General features: G+C 42.4%; 1 protein-coding gene across 2 annotated transcripts in view; it reads right to left on the bottom strand.

Moving 5' to 3' along the window:
* Window positions 1-1,546: 1,546 nt before the first annotated feature.
* LOC110537257 (ephrin type-B receptor 5) overlaps window positions 1,547-19,304 on the bottom strand; it is a 61,913-nt gene continuing 44,155 nt past the window's right edge. For both annotated transcript variants that reach the window (XM_036941059.2, XM_036941053.2), the window contains exons 6-19: window positions 18,556-18,711; window positions 10,906-11,177; window positions 10,600-10,681; window positions 8,645-8,769; window positions 8,399-8,561; window positions 8,182-8,296; window positions 7,933-7,988; window positions 5,220-5,336; window positions 4,812-5,059; window positions 4,420-4,638; window positions 4,083-4,232; window positions 3,404-3,588; window positions 3,070-3,225; window positions 1,547-2,961 (exon numbers count right to left, since the gene is read on the bottom strand). In XM_036941059.2, the coding sequence (XP_036796954.2) occupies window positions 2,856-2,961; window positions 3,070-3,225; window positions 3,404-3,588; window positions 4,083-4,232; window positions 4,420-4,638; window positions 4,812-5,059; window positions 5,220-5,336; window positions 7,933-7,988; window positions 8,182-8,296; window positions 8,399-8,561; window positions 8,645-8,769; window positions 10,600-10,681; window positions 10,906-11,177; window positions 18,556-18,711 (2,150 nt within the window). In that variant the 3' untranslated portion in view covers window positions 1,547-2,855. The remainder of the gene's footprint in view (window positions 2,962-3,069; window positions 3,226-3,403; window positions 3,589-4,082; window positions 4,233-4,419; window positions 4,639-4,811; window positions 5,060-5,219; window positions 5,337-7,932; window positions 7,989-8,181; window positions 8,297-8,398; window positions 8,562-8,644; window positions 8,770-10,599; window positions 10,682-10,905; window positions 11,178-18,555; window positions 18,712-19,304) is intronic.

The raw sequence follows: 19,304 nt of genomic DNA, 5'->3' as shown, positions 1-19,304 counted from the left end.
ATTAGATCTTAATTTGATGAGGTGAAATGGACATGGTGGTTGTGTAAGAGGCCCTCAGGTCAGATCCTATCTGATGCCACCAGATCTGGGAGACAGGTGTCTTGTCCTCTCTCTAATGCTGAAGTCAACAGATCTCCAACAGATTCAGGTGAAATGTGCTGATCTGTCTATTCCTATCAGACATGGGGGAACATGAAGTTCATTCTGTTTGATGGAAAGGTTATAGTGTGGATACTTTTCTGTTTTATGTCAAATAGGTTTACGGTTAGGGTTAGAGTTAGGATTTCAGCTGTAAGTGCAATGAATAACCAAAGCATTTCTTTATCTACTTCTCCAGAGTCAGACGAGCTCACGGATACCATTTCTGTCAATCCAGCATGACTTCTGCCACGTTCAAAACAACTGGAACCTCGGAACTGGAAAATATCAGACTTCCGTGAGTTCAACACAACTGGGAACTCAAAAAAATACATTTGGAGCGGTCATCTAACTAGGAATTCCAAGTTGTGAACTCTGGCCTCTTTCTAGTGCTCCGACCTGAAGATCACTGACGTCATGATTCAATCTTGTTTTTTTCCGAATTCCCAAAAATCACAGTAAATCCAAAGAATGCCGGACTTTGATGACAAAGCTTCATGAAAAAATTTGCCCACAAGAAGGATCGCCATGCCACCTTCCTATTCAAGTGAGCACAGCACAACGGAGTCCAGAAATGTATTGCATGCTGCTGCATATATGATGTAATATGCCAGGGAGATATGTATACTCTAGCTAAGAAAGTAATACTAAGTGTATGTTGTGTAGTGAGTTGTTAGTAGCCCATGTGACTCACCCTAATAATGGGGTCCCTTTTCCCCTCATAACTTAGCCTACTGTTCTGACTTGGTGGTGCACATGTAGCTTATAGCCTGTTTTAGAGAAATGTCTTCATCAAATATTGTAAGAGCTTTCATTGTCTGCTTATATGCCCCATTTATTTATCCTACGGTTCTGACTTGGTGTACGGGGAGAATACTGTAAGAATGGCCCATGTTCTGAATTCTGTCGCTGTACATTTTAAAAGTGCTAAACAAATAGTTATATTGACTACGTCCGTCTTAGCTCGCTCAGTAATGTCTTAATCAAAATTACAAATAGCCCCTTATCCGCTCACCACTCTCTTAAGCCATAGTTTCTACATCTCAATTGTCAGTAGAAACCACATTTATTTAAGCAAGTCAACCATAACAGCTATGTTTTAAAATAAGGCAGTAAATGAGGCTGAATGAACTGTTTCGCTGCCAAACAAGGCTCCTCTGATAGCCAGGTGTAACGGTCGTAAGGATTCCCTGCATGGTGCTGAAAAGAAACAGTGCCCCAATAGTTTGTGGGCACCGTTTTCACCCTTATAGTGCAATTCATTTATTGCATAGTGTTGTGTCGTGGCTTTGCTGGCAATTTGTTTTTGAGTTTGCCCCACCAAGATTTACATGCTAAAATTGCTACTGCCCCCTGGTGATTAAACAGTTTTTATGCAAAAGACACATAACAGATTTAACACATGCAGTGATTTAAATAAAATCATATTCTTTATTTTACAAATTTGCACAATAGTGGAATAGTGGTGAAGACATAAACATAAACACACTTACTCAAGTGCATACACACACACACACACACACACACACACACACACACACACACACACACACACACACACACACAATCCCGATTTATGACACTGTTTGAAGGCTGACAATCTGTGGGTTGTCAAAGGGGTCAAACACACCTTATCTGAGGCTTTCTTCAGGGCGGGACGTTCCTCCAGAACCCTGGGAGTGTGGACACCATTGGAGGTGTGAAGATGGATGAAATGAATGTTACTGTGTGAATTAAACTGTCATGTTACAAATGTTGATATGTTTTATTGTACTCTAAGTGCTGTGGATTTATTGTTAAAGGGAAACTGTGTGATTTTGCTAGCCGGACGGCGGATAGTTCAAGGAGGAGCGACACAGAATGGTGACCCTCCTCAGTTGATGGGGATTTCTTCACGCACGCGCACAGACACACTCCTCATACAGCATACACACATGAACATTAACACAAACAGACCCAGAATACTCACGAAGCATAACATCGCCTTCCTTACTTCGATGGGCAATCAGATCACACATAGTCCAGTTAAACCATTTCACATTCACAATACTCAAATGACCCAGTGACTTTATCTATAAAAATGGAATGTGAACTGTGAAATATACACAGAGGGGGGTGCTGCTCAATGGTGGGTGACTCCATTCTGCCACGACGTAAACTACAACCCCATTTCTTGAGTCTAATGGAATAATCCCCATAAAAGTGACCAGGCTAGTGACTGATGGGGAAAAACCATTGGCTAATGTTTAGTCAACAAGGCTTGCCATTTTCTGATTTCAGTACAGATGATGTGATGTAGCTTAACAAAGAATCATGAACAGTGTTCATGATGTCAACATTAATCAGTAAAATCAGTTTTGATTGTCTATGCAATTGCTTGTGACGGGAGATCCCTATGTTTGGGTAAAAATGACATTTTCACTGTTTTCATTTATTGAGGGTGGTGACACGAGTGAAAGAGGGAGGGACAGTAGTGAGACAACGTGGGAGGAGTGAGAGAAAGAGATGAGGAAGAGAGAAGTAGAGACTGGCAAAGAGAGAGTGGGTAACAACAGCAAACAAGTGAAATAAAACACATTTTTTAAGACTTTTCCACTTCAAATCTTCCTGTTCCTCCTCAGCAACTCTCCTCCCAGATCTTACATTGCCTTGGACTACAGCTCCAATAGTGCACATCTCTGTTACTTCCTGTGAAGCTCTCAGGTGATAGGTGGGTTCTAGACCTCCACCTGACCCTGGGTGAGGTGAGTTCTGAGCTGCTGGGCTGCATTGGTGATCTTCCTCTGGTGTCCCAACAGGTTCACCCCCAGGTTCTGCACATCCCTGAGGGAAGGAGAGAAGGAGAGAGTTCAGAAAAGTTGCTTATAAAAGCATGATTAGCATTTTATGAAAATAACTTTATTGATATTGAAATGGAAGCCCAGGACTCACTCCATAGTTAGCCTGCTGACTCGGTCCAGTGTGTCCAGATGTGCCCTCTCAAACTGGTCCTTATACCTGTCCATCCTTAACGCTGTCAGCCACTCACTGACCGTCGCCACCGACGACAGATCTGTGGGGGTGGGGCTTAGCAGTGGCTGGGTGGAGCTTGAGTTGCAGAGGGAAAGATCGAGATGGAAAATGATTGGCCTAACATAGCAATGATTCAATACATTTACATGATAACGTGATACATGCTCTCCTAAGATCACTGTTTGGGAATGTGATCCGTTACGTCTGCTGTGTAAAATATGGAAGAAAAGGCAGATGGGAGGTGTAGTCTCACCGGGGTTGCTCTGCCTTGAGGGAGGCAGGGTGTCGTATGAGCCTGTCCAGGGAGGAGAGGAGGGAGTCGAAGCCTAGCCGGTCGCCCCTCTCAGCCTGCCAACACTGCAGCATCAAGGAGTGGAGAGCTGGAGGACAGTTATGGGGGGCTGGGAGACGGTACTGGTCTGCTACCGCCTTCATTACCTGTATTATAGGGAGGGAAGAGAGAGAAGGTAGGGGAGGGGAGAAGAGGGACAGGGGCAGGGAGAGGGAGAGAGGCAAAGGGAGAGAGAGTGGCGAAGGGAGGAAGAGCAAGGAGAGAGAGAGAGGGGGAGAGAGAGAGAGAGAGAGAGGGAGAGAGAGGCAGAGAGAGGGGGGAGAGAGAGAGGCAGAGAGAGGGGGGAGAGAGAGAGGGGGGGGGAGAGAGAGGCAGAGAGAGGGGGGAGAGAGAGAGGCAGAGAGAGGGGAGAGAGAGGGGGGGGGGGAGGCAGAGAGAGCGGGGGGGGGGGGGGGGGGGGGGGAGGGGTAGAGAGAGAAAGAAGGAGGAAGGGTATTAGTAACCATCTGGATGTTAACAAGCTGCCCTATATAGAGAGGTCCCATCAGTACAGAGGGACTTAGAGATGATTAACCATTCTGTTCAGCTGTCAGTGTGTTTAGTCACTGTTTGGCTCTCGCTTAACCCTCCCACAACTCACTTCCTGATTGCTCATGTCCCAGTATGGCCGCTCGCCATATGACATCACTTCCCACATGAGCACTCCGAAGCTCCAGACATCACTAGCTGAGCTGAACTTGCGATGCTTGAAGGCCTCCGGGGCTGTCCACCTGACAGGAATCTTACTGCCCTGAGAGGAGAGAGAGGGAAGAGTGGTTGAGAGAGGAGAGCGATGGGGATGAGTGGTTGAGGACTGTGAATGTTGTGATCTTCTATTAACATAAGTAGTATTTTAGAGTGGAAATACAAGACTAATCATCATTAAACAAACACAGAAGCATATCAACAGGAAAACTCAATTTCCCAGCAGCATGTACCAGTGAGGCAGTGTAGGTGGGCATGTTATGGTCCAGACCCCTCATGAGGCGCGACAGCCCAAAGTCAGACACCTTACACACCAGGTTAGAGTTGACCAGCACGTTCCTGGCAGCCAGGTCCCGGTGGACAAAGTTCCTCTCAGAGAGGTACCTCATCCCAGCCCCAACACCCCTCACCATCCCTACCAGCTGGAGAACACTGAACTGGTCCTCATTCTCCTGGGGAGTGAGAGAGATGGAGAAATAGAGAGAGATAGATTATCGTCAGTTATTGTAATATAATGTACTGTTTTCTCAGTCTCACCCTGAGGAGTTAGTTATTGTGTACACACGTTGTGTAGATGGGAGTTGTAGTTCTTTGTCTAACATGGTGTAGCTGTTGTAGCTCTCACCCTGAGGAAGGCATCTAGTGGTCCATTCTCCATGAACTCAGTGATGATCCTCTCTGGTGGGTTGTGGGTGACCACCCCCTCCAGCTTCAGCACGTTGGGGTGGTCAAACTGTCCCAGCACCCCCGCCTCGGTCATAAACACTGCCTTCTCTCTGTCTGTCACGCCCCAGCGCAGCGTCTTCACCGCCACCAGCACCTCCCTACGACCCAGGGGCCGGTAGCGCCCCCGAGACACCTCCCCAAACTGGGCTGGAGGGGGTGGGGGAAAGGGTGGGAGAGAGAGAGAGAAATATTATGAGTTGAGTTTGGACCCAGCTTGACTCCTGGCCCAACTTATGAGCTATGAAAACACCTGACAAGCTTTTTACAGAACTATCCCTGTAAGCATGGATCAAACCAGGACTCCTACCTGCACCAATCACTTCTTCTATCTTAAGGTGAGAGGGGTCGATCTCACGGGCAAACTCCTTGACCGCCTCACTGGGGTCCTCATAGGTGGAAGGGTCTACGTAGTACTTCACCCCCCCTGACAGAGGGAACACACAGAGCAGGGATGGCTGTAGTGAACCAGTACAACTACAAAATAGGGCCTGTGGAGTGTGTTGATGTACAGTATTTGGCCCTAGACTTGGACATGTCTGGGTCAAGCCATGCTGCGTGACATGCTGCGTGATGGCAGAACACTGAGCCCAGAGGGATAATGGCACCCTCAATAAAAACATGCTGCGTTTGTACAAGCAGAACATGTATTTCTTCCTCTCCTCATCTTTCTCCCTCCTTATCCCTTTCATTGTCCATGTCTTTCTCCCTCCTTATCCCTTTCATTGTCCATGTCTTTCTCCCTCCTTATCCCTCTCATTGTCCATGTCTTTCTCCCTCCTTATCCCTCTCATTGTCCATGTCTTTCTCCCTCCTTATCCCTCTCATTGTCCATGTCTTTCTCCCTCCTTATCCCTTTCATTGTCCATGTCTTTCTCCCTCCTTATCCCCCTCCCTTTCATTGTCCATGTCTTTCTCCCTCCTTATCCCGCTCCCTCTCATTGTCCATGTCTTTCTCCCTCCTTATCCCTCTCATTGTCCATGTCTTTCTCCCTCCTTATCCCCCTCCCTTTCATTGTCCATGTCTTTCTCCCTCCTTATCCCTCTCCCTCTCATTGTCCATGTCTTTCTCCCTCCTTATCCCCCTCCCTTTCATTGTCCATGTCTTTCTCCCTCCTTATCCCTTTCATTGTCCTCATCTTTCTCCCTCCTTATCCCTCTCATTGTCCATGCCTTTCTCCCTCCTTATCCCTCTCCCTTTCATTGTCCATGTCTTTCTCCCTCCTTATCCCTTTCATTGTCCATGTCTTTCTCCCTCCTTATCCCTTTCATTGTCCATGTCTTTCTCCCGCCTTATCCCTTTCATTGTCCATGTCTTTCTCCCTCCTTATCCCTCTCCCTCTCATTGTCCATGTCTTTCTCCCTCCTTATCCCTCTCATTGTCCATGTCTTTCTCCCTCCTTATCCCCCTCCCTCTCGTTGTCCATGTCTTTCTCCCTCCTTATCCCTCTCCCTTTCATTGTCCATGTCTTTCTCCCTCCTTATCCCTTTCATTGTCCATGTCTTTCTCCCTCCTTATCCCTCTCATTGTCCTCATCTTTCTCCCTCCTTATCCCTCTCATTGTCCATGTCTTTCTCCCTCCTTATACCTCTCATTGTCCATGCCTTTCTCCCTCCTTATCCCTCTCCCTTTCATTGTCCATGTCTTTCTCCCTCCTTATCCCTTTCATTGTCCATGTCTTTCTCCCTCCTTATCCCTTTCATTGTCCATGTCTTTCTCCCGCCTTATCCCTTTCATTGTCCATGTCTTTCTCCCTCCTTATCCCTCTCCCTCTCATTGTCCATGTCTTTCTCCCTCCTTATCCCTCTCATTGTCCATGTCTTTCTCCCTCCTTATCCCCCTCCCTCTCGTTGTCCATGTCTTTCTCCCTCCTTATCCCTCTCCCTTTCATTGTCCATGTCTTTCTCCCTCCTTATCCCTTTCATTGTCCATGTCTTTCTCCCTCCTTATACCTCTCATTTTCCATGTCTTTCTCCCTCCTTATCCCTCTCCCTTTCATTGTCCATGTCTTCCTCCCTCCTTATCCCTTTCATTGTCCATGTCTTTCTCCATGTCTTTCTCCCTCCTTATCCCTCTCATTGTCCATGTCTTTCTCCCTCCTTATCCCTCTCCCTCTCATTGTCCATGTCTTTCTCCCTCCTTATCCCTCTCATTGTCCATGTCTTTCTCCCTCCTTATCCCCCTCCCTCTCATTGTCCATGTCTTTCTCCCTCCTTATCCCTCTCCCTTTCATTGTCCATGTCTTTCTCCCTCCTTATCCCTTTCATTGTCCATGTCTTTCTCCCTCCTTATCCCTTTCATTGTCCTCATCTTTCTCCCTCCTTATCCCTCTCATTGTCCATGTCTTTCTCCCTCCTTATCCCTTTCATTGTCCATGTCTTTCTCCCTCCTTATCCCTCTCCTTGTCCATGTCTTTCTCCCTCCTTATCCCTCTCCCTTTCATTGTCCATGTCTTTCTCCCTCCTTATCCCTCTCATTGTCCTCATCTTTCTCCCTCCTTATCCCTCTCATTGTCCATGTCTTTCTCCCTCCTTATCCCTCTCATTGTCCATGTCTTTCTCCCTCCTTATCCCTCTCCCTTTCATTGTCCATGCCTTTCTCCCTCCTTATCCCTCTCATTGTCCTCATCTTTCTCCCTCCTTATCCCTCTCCCTTTCATTGTCCATGTATTTCTCCTTCCTTATCCCTCTCATTGTCCTCATCTTTCTCCCTCCTTATCCCTCTCCCTTTCATTGCCCACGTCTTTTTCTCGCTGTCTCTCTAAAGATGTCTCATGCTGTCACTCTCTCTTCTTCTCTGTCTTTCCCTCCCCTCTCCCCCTCTTTCTCCCACAAGCCCTTGGGGTTATGATGGTAATGGGCACTAGACACGGTCACTACTTCCATTCTCCTCTATAATACAGTGCAGAGGCATCCTCTGCACCAACATGTCAACAACACCATAGAAGTAGCATATACTGTATGTGCAGCTGATAATATTACAGACAGAATGGTAATAATAGCCATCATACACCCTGACTCACCTTTGTGGCTGATGTACCTCTGGAGTCTGTCACTGTAGGGGCTCTCCCTCCTCTTACTGAGTAAAGACAACAAACCAGTGTTTCAGAACATTGCACTGTGTGTGTGTGTGTGTGTGTGTGTGTGTGTGTGTGTGTGTGTGTGTGTGTGTGTGTGTGTGTGTGTGTGTGTGTGTGTGTGTGTGTGTGTGTGTGTGTGTGTGTGTATGACATGATCATGTATGTGTGGATAGGAGTTAAGGACCCACTCACCTGCGGAACACAAAAACGACCACTATCGCCACAACGACCAGGAGGAAGGCTGCCCCGCCCATCACAGAACCAACCAATAGAGGGAGCCGATTCTGGATCTGCTTAGAACTCCCCTCTGAGAAAGAAAAAGTGAGAAGCAGAGAGCAATTTAGAGGGTGTGTTTGACTGTGTGTGTATGTGAGTGTGTGTGTGGTGCGTGCATTTGTGTGTGAGTTACCCAGAGCCAATGTAGTGAAGTAGATAGTATGACTGTAGGGGCCATAGCCCCTCTCGTTGCGGGCCCTGATCTGGAAGGCGTAGATGGAGCCGAGAGCCAGATAGTTGACGGTCACTGTGTTGGTCTCACTGAACACACTCACTGCACTGTCCTCATCTGAACCCTGGGAGAGAGGGGGAGGGAGGGATAATGGTTCAGTCTCTGGGTGTATGTACTTGTGTCTACATGCATGTGTGTAGCCTATACCTTGTCGTAGTATCTGAGCTGGTACTCCAGTATGTCTCCATTGGGTCTGTCAGGCTGTGGCCAGGACAGGGTGATGGAGTCTGGGGCTCGACTCAACTGGTGCAGGCTAGGGACCGGAGAGGGCACTAGGAGAGAGAGAGAGAGAGAGACGGTGAGAAAGATGTATGAGTTTTGTAAAGAAGAGGGAGGAAGAAAGAGGAACAGGAGGGAAAACATAAGCTGGCCTTGCCAGATCATGTAATTTCTGTAGTGACCAGATGGGGGCAGCATGACACAGACTAGTGAATGAGCCAGCTCTGTAGAGTGCTGTATGGCCAAAGACTTGTATAACTGACCCAAGATAGACCAGAGCCTGTTGTTTCCAATGGGAGAAAATGAATCATAGTGGGAAGAACAATCAAGGAGGTGGGCAGAGCTAAGCACAAGCTAGTGAGATCCTATTGGAGAGTTCTAGCATTTTTGTGCTGCTACCATGTTGTGTTGCCATCATGTTGTTGTCATGTTGTGTTGCTACCATGCTGTGTTGTCATGTGTTGCTGCCTTGCTATATTGTTGTCTTAGGTCTCTCTTTATGTAGTGTTGTGTTGTCTCTCTTGTCATGATGTGTGTTGTGTCCTATATTTATTTATTTTAATCCCAGGCCCCGTCCCCACAGGAGGCCTTTTGCCTTCTGGTAGGCCGTCATTGTAAATAAGAATTTGTTCTTAACTGACTTGCCTAGTTAAATAAAAAATAAAATTAATTAATTAATTTGGGAACGCCTACTATGAAGTGCCCGTCTCCAATAACTCAATAAGCCCTTGCACTCCTCCTAAACAACAACATTTTTAGAAACGTTGGCAAAGGGTAAAGTATAAAAAACGCAGCCCATTCTGTTTGTTACAGATTATAGTTTTGGAAACAGATAACTGTATGGAGATCAAATGTTTAATCAATGAGAAAATTAGCAGAATGTCGCCAACTGGGCTTCCTCTGATCACCATATTTGGTAGTGAGTTGAAACGCCAACCAGATGCTTCACATTTACACATCCATTGAAAAATCGGTCTCATTGTCCTATCTGTGGTATGGACTTGCCTGCCAGACTTAGCTGTGTATCTATTAGAATTCCTGTCATTTCAGAACCCCAAATGCTTTCTCTAACTCACAGAAGGCAACACAGAGGTTATAACAACCTAATAATACCATTATTATTAGCAGATCTCTGGCCGTATGGGGGCTTCAAAATGTTATTTGTTCAAATCTAATTGGCTATTAGAAATTATTTATTTTCAAAAGGAGGAAAATAGCTAAATAAAAAGTTACAAGTTTCTCTCTGTCTGTCTATAAACTGTCTGTCTATAAACTGTCTGTCTGTAAACTCTCTCCCTCTCTCTGCATCCCTCTCTATATCTCTCTGTCTGTCTATAAACTGTCTGTCTATACTGTCTGTCTGTAAACTCTCTCCCTCTCTCTCGGTCCCTCTCTATATCTCTCTGTCTGTCTATAAACTGTCTGTCTATACTGTCTGTCTGTAAACTCTCCATCCCTCTCTATATCTCTCTTCTGAGCATAATGTGAGCTGACAGGATATCGAGTCCAGAGAGCAGGACCGGAAAAGATGGAGAGCAGAAAAGAGGGAGAGATAGAAACCCATACTCAAAGAAACTGATGTAGACTGACAGACATGAAGTACACACACACACACACACACACACACACACACACACACACACACGTAAGTTACAACATATAAAGTGATTTTCAAACACTATTAGATTCACGGTGACGTGGGGAGCAACACGAGAAACTTCTTGCAGGATTTGAAAATGACTTTTAATCCTACAGTGTGATGTTAATGAGAAGCCTTTTAACCACAGATCATAGAAACGCTGTTTTCACGTATGTAGACACTAGTTTGGTGCTGGAGATGAAAAGCGGCAGAAGGGCCCTTTAAGCCTGACTCATGCTCTCACCTGATTGGCTAGTAGTGAAATTGATGCTGGTGAATTGAGGTGGGAAAGGACTCAGAGCTGAGACATCATTGACTGCTTGCACCTGTCAATCAACAGCAGGAAAACGTAAGACAAGGTTAGGTTAACTAAGTGGATGTACATTTAATCCAGTATCTATATGAAGTAGGTGACTCTAATGCACGTTTTATACCTGTATGAGGTAGGTGATGGGAAATGTAGTGTCTATAGGGGATAGGGATCAGGGAAGTTTTAGTTCTACCTGTATGAGATAGTTAACTCTAGTGCTCATGGGAGTTGTAGTCATACCTGTATAAGGTAGGTGACTCTGGTGAGCAGGTTGTTGAGGGTGACCTTGGTCTGCTTGATGCCAGTCTGGGATGGGGTGAAGGTGACCGCCTCTCCACACCAGGAGCACGCCCCCGGGGCGGTGAAGGTGGCCGAGGGACAGATCCTACACACCACCCCATACCACACCTCGCTACGACCACCCATGTCCACTGGAGGGCGCCAGCGCAGAGACACCCCACCATCACTACTCTCATACTCCCAGGAGACAGAGGTCGGAGCAGAGGGAGAGCCTGGGGGGGGGGGGGGGGGGGGGGCACAATATATGTTAGTGAACAATAATCAAATCATTTAAATGTAATCTAGGAAGAGAGGAAGCGAGAGATGGATAAGAAGGGAAGGAAGGAGAGAGAGTAAGGGAGGGAGAAAGAAGGAAGGAAGGAGAGAGAGTAAGGGAGGGAGAAAGAGGGAAGGAAGGAGAGAGAGTAAGGGAGGGAGAAAGAGGGAAGGAAGGAGAGAGAGTAAGGGAGGGAGAAATAGAGAAGGAAAGAAAAGGCTCAATTAGAGGGATGAGTGCCTTCAGAAAGTTCTCCCCTTGACCTTTTCCACATGTTGTTGTGTTTCAGCAATAATTTAAAATAGATACAATTGAGTCACTGGCCTATACACAATAGCCCATAATGTCAAAGTTGAATTATGATTTTAGACATTTTTACAAATTAATACAAAATGAAAAGCTGAATGTCTTGAGTCAATAAATATTCAACCCTTTTGTTATGACAAGCCCAAATAAGATCAGGAGTAAAAATGTTGCTTAACAAGTCACATAATAAGTTGCATGGACTCTGTGAGCAACAATAGTGTTTATCATGGTTTCTAAATGACCACCTCATCTCTGTACCCCACACATACAATTATCTGTAAGGTCCCTCAGTTGAGCAGTGAATTTAAAACACAGATTCAACCACAAAGACCAGGGAGGTTTTCCAATGTCTCACAAAGAAGGGCACCTATTGGTAGATGGGTAAAAATAAAAAGCAGACATTGAATATTCCTTTGAGCATGGTGAAGTTATTAATTACAATTCCAAAATACAGGCGTCCTTCCCTAACTCAGCTGCCAGAGAAGAAAGAAACCACTCAGGGATTTTTACAGCAGATACAGAGTTTCATGACTGGGATAGGAGAACTGAGGATGGATCAACAACATTGTAGTTACTCCACAATACTAATCTAATTGACAGAGTGAAAATAAGGAAACCTGTACAGAATAAAAATATTCCAAAACACGCATCCTGTTTGCTATAAGGCACTAAAGTAATACTGTAAAACACGCATCCTGTTTGTAACAAGGCACTAAAGTAATACTGTAAAACACGCATTCTGTTTGTAACAAGGCACTAAAGTAATACTGTAAAACATGTATCCTGTTTGCTATAAGGCACTAAAGTAATACTGTAAAACATGTATCCTGTTTGCTATAAGGCACTAAAGTAATACTGTAAAACACGCATTCTGTTTGTAACAAGGCACTAAAGTAATACTGTAAAACATGCATCCTGTTTGGTATAAGGCACTAAAGTAATACTGTAAAACATGTATCCTGTTTGCTATAAGGCACTAAAGTAATACTGTAAAACATGCATTCTGTTTGTAACAAGGCACTAAAGTAATACTGTAAAACATGCATCCTGTTTGTAACAAGGCACTAAAGTAATACTGTAAAACACGCATTCTGTTTGTAACAAGGCACTAAAGTAATACTGTAAAACATGCATCCTGTTTGTAACAAGGCACTAAAGTAATACTGTAAAACACGCATTCTGTTTGTAACAAGGCACTAAAGTAATACTGTAAAACATGCATCCTGTTTGTAACAAGGCACTAAAGTAATACTGTAAAACACGCATCCTGTTTGTAACAAGGCACTAAAGTAATACTGTAAAACACGCATCCTGTTTGTAACAAGGCACTAAAGTAATACTGTAAAACACGCATCCTGTTTGTAACAAGGCACTAAAGTAATACTGTAAAACATGTATCCTGTTTGCTATAAGGCACTAAAGTAATACTGTAAAACACGCATTCTGTTTGTAACAAGGCACTAAAGTAATACTGTAAAACATGCATCCTGTTTGCAACAAGGCACTAAAGTAATACTGTAAAACACGCATTCTGTTTGTAACAAGGCACTAAAGTAATACTGTAAAACATGCATCCTGTTTGCAACAAGGCACTAAAGTAATACTGTAAAACACACATCCTGTTTGTAACAATGCATTAAAGTAAAACTGTAAAACACGCATCCTGTTTGCTATAAGGCATTAAAGTAATACTGTAAAACACGCATCCTGTTTGTAACAACGCATTAAAGTAATACTGTAAAACATGCATCCTGTTTGCTATAAGGCACTAAAGTAATACTGTAAAACACACATTCTGTTTGTAACAAGGCACTAAAGTAATACTGTAAAACACGCATCCTGTTTGCTATAAGGCACTAAAGTAATACTGTAAAACACGCATCCTGTTTGTAACAAGGCACTAAAGTAATACTGTAAAACACGCATCCTGTTTGTAACAAGGCACTAAAGTAATACTGTAAAACACGCATCCTGTTTGTAACAAGGCACTAAAGTAATACTGTAAAACACGCATCCTGTTTGTAACAAGGCACTAAAGTAATACTGTAAAACATGTATCCTGTTTGCTATAAGGCACTAAAGTAATACTGTAAAACACGCATTCTGTTTGTAACAAGGCACTAAAGTAATACTGTAAAACATGCATCCTGTTTGCAACAAGGCACTAAAGTAATACTGTAAAACATGCATTCTGTTTGTAACAAGGCACTAAAGTAATACTGTAAAACATGCATCCTGTTTGCAACAAGGCACTAAAGTAATACTGTAAAACACGCATCCTGTTTGTAACAAGGCACTAAAGTAATACTGTAAAACACGCATCCTGTTTGTAACAAGGCACTAAAGTAATACTGTAAAACATGTATCCTGTTTGCTATAAGGCACTAAAGTAATACTGTAAAACACGCATTCTGTTTGTAACAAGGCACTAAAGTAATACTGTAAAACATGCATCCTGTTTGCAACAAGGCACTAAAGTAATACTGTAAAACACGCATTCTGTTTGTAACAAGGCACTAAAGTAATACTGTAAAACATGCATCCTGTTTGCAACAAGGCACTAAAGTAATACTGTAAAACACACATCCTGTTTGTAACAATGCATTAAAGTAAAACTGTAAAACACGCATCCTGTTTGCTATAAGGCATTAAAGTAATACTGTAAAACACGCATCCTGTTTGTAACAACGCATTAAAGTAATACTGTAAAACATGCATCCTGTTTGCTATAAGGCACTAAAGTAATACTGTAAAACACGCATTCTGTTTGTAACAAGGCACTAAAGTAATACTGTAAAACACGCATCCTGTTTGCTATAAGGCACTAAAGTAATACTGTAAAACACGCATCCTGTTTGCTATAAGGCACTAAAGTAATACTGTAAAACACGCATCCTGTTTGTAACAAGGCACTAAAGTAATACTGTAAAACATGCATCCTGTTTGTAACAAGGCACTAAAGTAATACTGTAAAACATGCATCCTGTTTGCTATAAGGCACTAAAGTAATACTGTAAAACATGCATCCTGTTTGCTTTAAGGCAAAAAAGTAATACTGTAAAACACGCATCCTGTTTGTAACAAGGCACTAAAGTAATACTGTAAAACATGCATCCTGTTTGTAACAAGGCACTAAAGTAATACTGTAAAACACGCATCCTGTTTGTAACAAGGCACTAAAGTAATACTGTAAAACATGCATCCTGTTTGTAACAAGGCACTAAAGTAATACTGTAAAACACGCATCCTGTTTGTAACAAGGCACTAAAGTAATACTGTAAAACATGTATCCTGTTTGCTATAAGGCACTAAAGTAATACTGTAAAACACGCATTCTGTTTGTAACAAGGCACTAAAGTAATACTGTAAAACATGCATCCTGTTTGCAACAAGGCACTAAAGTAATACTGTAAAACATGCATTCTGTTTGTAACAAGGCACTAAAGTAATACTGTAAAACATGCATCCTGTTTGCAACAAGGCACTAAAGTAATACTGTAAAACATGCATCCTCTTTGTAACAAGGCACTAAAGTAATACTGTAAAACATGCATCCTGTTTGCAACAAGGCACTAAAGTAATACTGTAAAACACACATCCTGTTTGTAACAACGCATTAAAGTAATACTGTAAAACATGCATCCTGTTTGCTATAAGGCACTAAAGTAATACTGTAAAACACGCATTCTGTTTGTAACAAGGCACTAAAGTAATACTGTAAAACACGCATCCTGTTTGCTATAAGGCACTAAAGTAATACTGTAAAACACGCATCCTGTTTGCTATAAGGCACTAAAGTAATACTGTAAAACACGCATCCTGTTTGTAACAAGGCACTAAAGTAATACTGTAAAACATGCATCCTGTTTGTAACAAGGCACTAAAGTAATACTGTAAAACATGCATCCTGTTTGCTATAAGGCACTAAAGTAATACTGTAAAACATGCATCCTGTTTGCTTTAAGGCAAAAAAGTAATACTGTAAAACACGCATCCTGTTTGTAACAAGGCACTAAAGTAATACTGTAAAACATGCATCCTGTTTGTAACAAGGCACTAAAGTAATACTGTAAAACACGCATCCTGTTTGTAACAAGGCACTAAAGTAATACTGTAAAACATGCATCCTGTTTGTAACAAGGCACTAAAGTAATACTGTAAAACACGCATCCTGTTTGTAACAAGGCACTAAAGTAATACTGTAAAACATGTATCCTGTTTGCTATAAGGCACTAAAGTAATACTGTAAAACACGCATTCTGTTTGTAACAAGGCACTAAAGTAATACTGTAAAACATGCATCCTGTTTGCAACAAGGCACTAAAGTAATACTGTAAAACATGCATTCTGTTTGTAACAAGGCACTAAAGTAATACTGTAAAACATGCATCCTGTTTGCAACAAGGCACTAAAGTAATACTGTAAAACATGCATCCTCTTTGTAACAAGGCACTAAAGTAATACTGTAAAACATGCATCCTGTTTGCAACAAGGCACTAAAGTAATACTGTAAAACACACATCCTGTTTGTAACAACGCATTAAAGTAAAACTGTAAAACACGCATCCTGTTTGCTATAAGGCACTAAAGTAATACTGTAAAACACGCATTCTGTTTGTAACAAGGCACTAAAGTAATACTGTAAAACATGCATCCTGTTTGTAACAAGGCACTAAAGTAATACTGTAAAACACGCATTCTGTTTGTAACAAGGCACTAAAGTAATACTGTAAAACACGCATCCTGTTTGCTATAAGGCACTAAAGTAATACTGTAAAACACGCATTCTGTTTGTAACAAGGCACTAAAGTAATACTGTAAAACACGCATCCTGTTTGCTATAAGGCACTAAAGTAATACTGTAAAACATGCATCCTGTTTGCTATAAGGCACTAAAGTAATACTGTTAAACACGCATCCTGTTTGCTATAAGGCACTAAAGTAATACTGTAAAACACGCATCCTGTTTGCTATAAGGCACTAAAGTAATACTGTAAAACACGCATTCTGTTTGTAACAAGGCACTAAAGTAATACTGTAAAACACGCATCCTGTTTGCTATAAGGCACTAAAGTAATACTGTAAAACACGCATTCTGTTTGTATCAAGGCACTAAAGTAATACTGTAAAACACGCATCCTGTTTGCTATAAGGCACTAAAGTAATACTGTAAAACACGCATCCTGTTTGTAACAAGGCACTAAAGTAATACTGTAAAACATGCATCCTGTTTGTAACAAGGCACTAAAGTAATACTGTAAAACATCCATCCTGTTTGCTATAAGGCACTAAAGTAATACTGTAAAACACGCATTCTGTTTGTAACAAGGCACTAAAGTAATACTGTAAAACATGCATCCTGTTTGCTATAAGGCACTAAAGTAATACTGTAAAACATGTATCCTGTTTGCTATAAGGCACTAAAGTAATACTGTAAAACATGCATCCTGTTTGTATCAAGGCACTAAAGTAATACTGTAAAACATGCATCCTGTTTGCTTTAAGGCACTAAAGTAATACTGTAAAACACGCATCCTGTTTGTAACAAGGCACTAAAGTAATACTGTAAAACATGCATCCTGTTTGCTTTAAGGCACTAAAGTAATACTGTAAAACACGCATCCTGTTTGTAACAAGGCACTAAAGTAATACTGTAAAACACGCATCCTGTTTGTAACAAGGCACTAAAGTAATACTGTAAAACACGCATTCTGTTTGCTATAAGGCACTAAAGTAATACTGTAAAACATGCATCCTGTTTGTAACAAGGCACTAAAATAATACTGTAAAACACGCATCCTGTTTGTAACAAGGCACTAAAATAATACTGTAAAACACGCATCCTGTTTGTAACAAGGCACTAAAGTAATACTGCAATAAAAAACAACTTTATGTCCTGAATACAAAGTGTTATGTTTGGGGCAAATCCAACACAACACATCACTGATGTCACTTGTTAATAAATCCCCTTCAATCAGTGTAAAGAAAGATTTTTAAGCCTTGAGACAATTGATGCATGGATTGTGTATGTGTACCATTCAGAGGGTGAATGGGCAAGACATTTTCAAGAACTGCAACGCTGCTGGGTTTTTCCACACTTTAACAGTTTCCCGTGTGTACCAACAATGGTCCACCACCCAATAATATCCAGCCAACATTACAACTGTGGGAAGCATTAGAGTCAACATGGGCCAGCATCCCTGTGGAACGCTTTCAACATCTTGTAGAGTCCATGCCCTGACGAATTGAGGCTGTTCTGAGGGCAAAGGGAGGTTCAACTCAATATTAGGAAGGTGTTTCTAACACTGGAGTTGCTTACCAAGAACACAGTGAATGTTCCTGAGTGGCCTGGTTACAATTTTGACATAAATTGGCTTGAAAATCTATGGCAAAACTTGAAAATGTCTGTCTAGCAATGATCAACAACCAACTTGACAGCGCTTGAAGAATTTCAAAAAGAATAATGTGCAAATATTGTACAATCCAGGTGTGCAAAGACTATATAAGACTCTGTAATTGCTGCCAAATGTGTTCCTAACATGCACTGACTCAGGGGTTCGAATACTTATGTAAATGAGATATTTCTGTATTTCATTTTTAATACATTTACAAAAAATCCTTTTGTCATTATGGGGTATTGTGTATAGATGGGTGAGAGAAAAACATCTATTGAATCCATTTTGAATTCAGGCTGTAACACAACAAAATGTGGAATAAGTCAGGGGGTGTGAATACTTTCTGAAAGCACTGTGCATATTATATGTGCTGAAGTAGATACTTATCTCTGGGTAAAAGCATCGGCTAAATGACTCAATATATACATCATCTCAAGAAAGGTGAAAGCTTTTCAATCAGACAAATCTATTTGTTCACAATGCTGCTAGTGCATGTAGCTAATCTGATTCGCATGCACACACACACACACACACACACACACACACACACACACACACACACACACACACACACACACACACACACACACACACACACACACACACACACACACACACACACACACAGCTCACTTGTGCAGGCGGAGGAGTTGACGTCGGCGGGTGCTCTGTAGAAGCCGCTTCGACACTCACACACACGTGATCCCTCCTGACTGGTTCTGCTGTTAGACGGACACACTGAACACGGAACCGAACCCAACACCGACTTAAAGTACCCCACTGGACATTCTGCAGAGAGAGAGAGATGGAGGGAGAAAGTGAGAGAGAGAGAGAGATAGAGGCGTCTTTGGGTCGGTACTAGTGCCAGGATCAACACACATAAAACATCAACTCCAGTTCACACATGATCATAGAGAAGAATGTACTTACTGTACTAGCTGCCTATAATGTAGCTCTCTCTGAACGTACTGTAATGCAGTGAGATATTCTGCCTATACTGTAGCTCTCTCTGAACGTACTGTAATGCAGTGAGATATTCTGCCTATACTGTAGCTCTCTCTGAACGTACTGTAATGCAGTGAGAGATTCTGCCTATACTGTAGTACTGTACTCTCTGAAGTACTGTAATGGAATAGGAGTGTGCGTACTGCCTAGGAATGTGCACACTGCACAGTGACCGACATGTCTTCTCAAGCAGAGTCAGGCCCTGTCTCTACGGTTCTGATTCAGTCTGTGTGTAGAGTAACAGAACACCTACAGTGTGCATGTCTCTGTCTAATAAGTGTCTAACTGCTGTCACAGATGTGGAGAGATGAGGAGAGATAGATTTATTTATTTTTTATTTTACCTTTATTTAACTAGGCAAGTCAGTTAAGAGCAAA

Source organism: Oncorhynchus mykiss, chromosome 2 (genome assembly GCF_057628025.1).
Source record: "Oncorhynchus mykiss isolate SJ-2025 chromosome 2, ASM5762802v1, whole genome shotgun sequence".
NCBI classification, from domain to species: Eukaryota; Metazoa; Chordata; class Actinopteri; order Salmoniformes; family Salmonidae; genus Oncorhynchus; species Oncorhynchus mykiss.
This window is presented reverse-complemented; position numbering and strand designations above follow the sequence as displayed.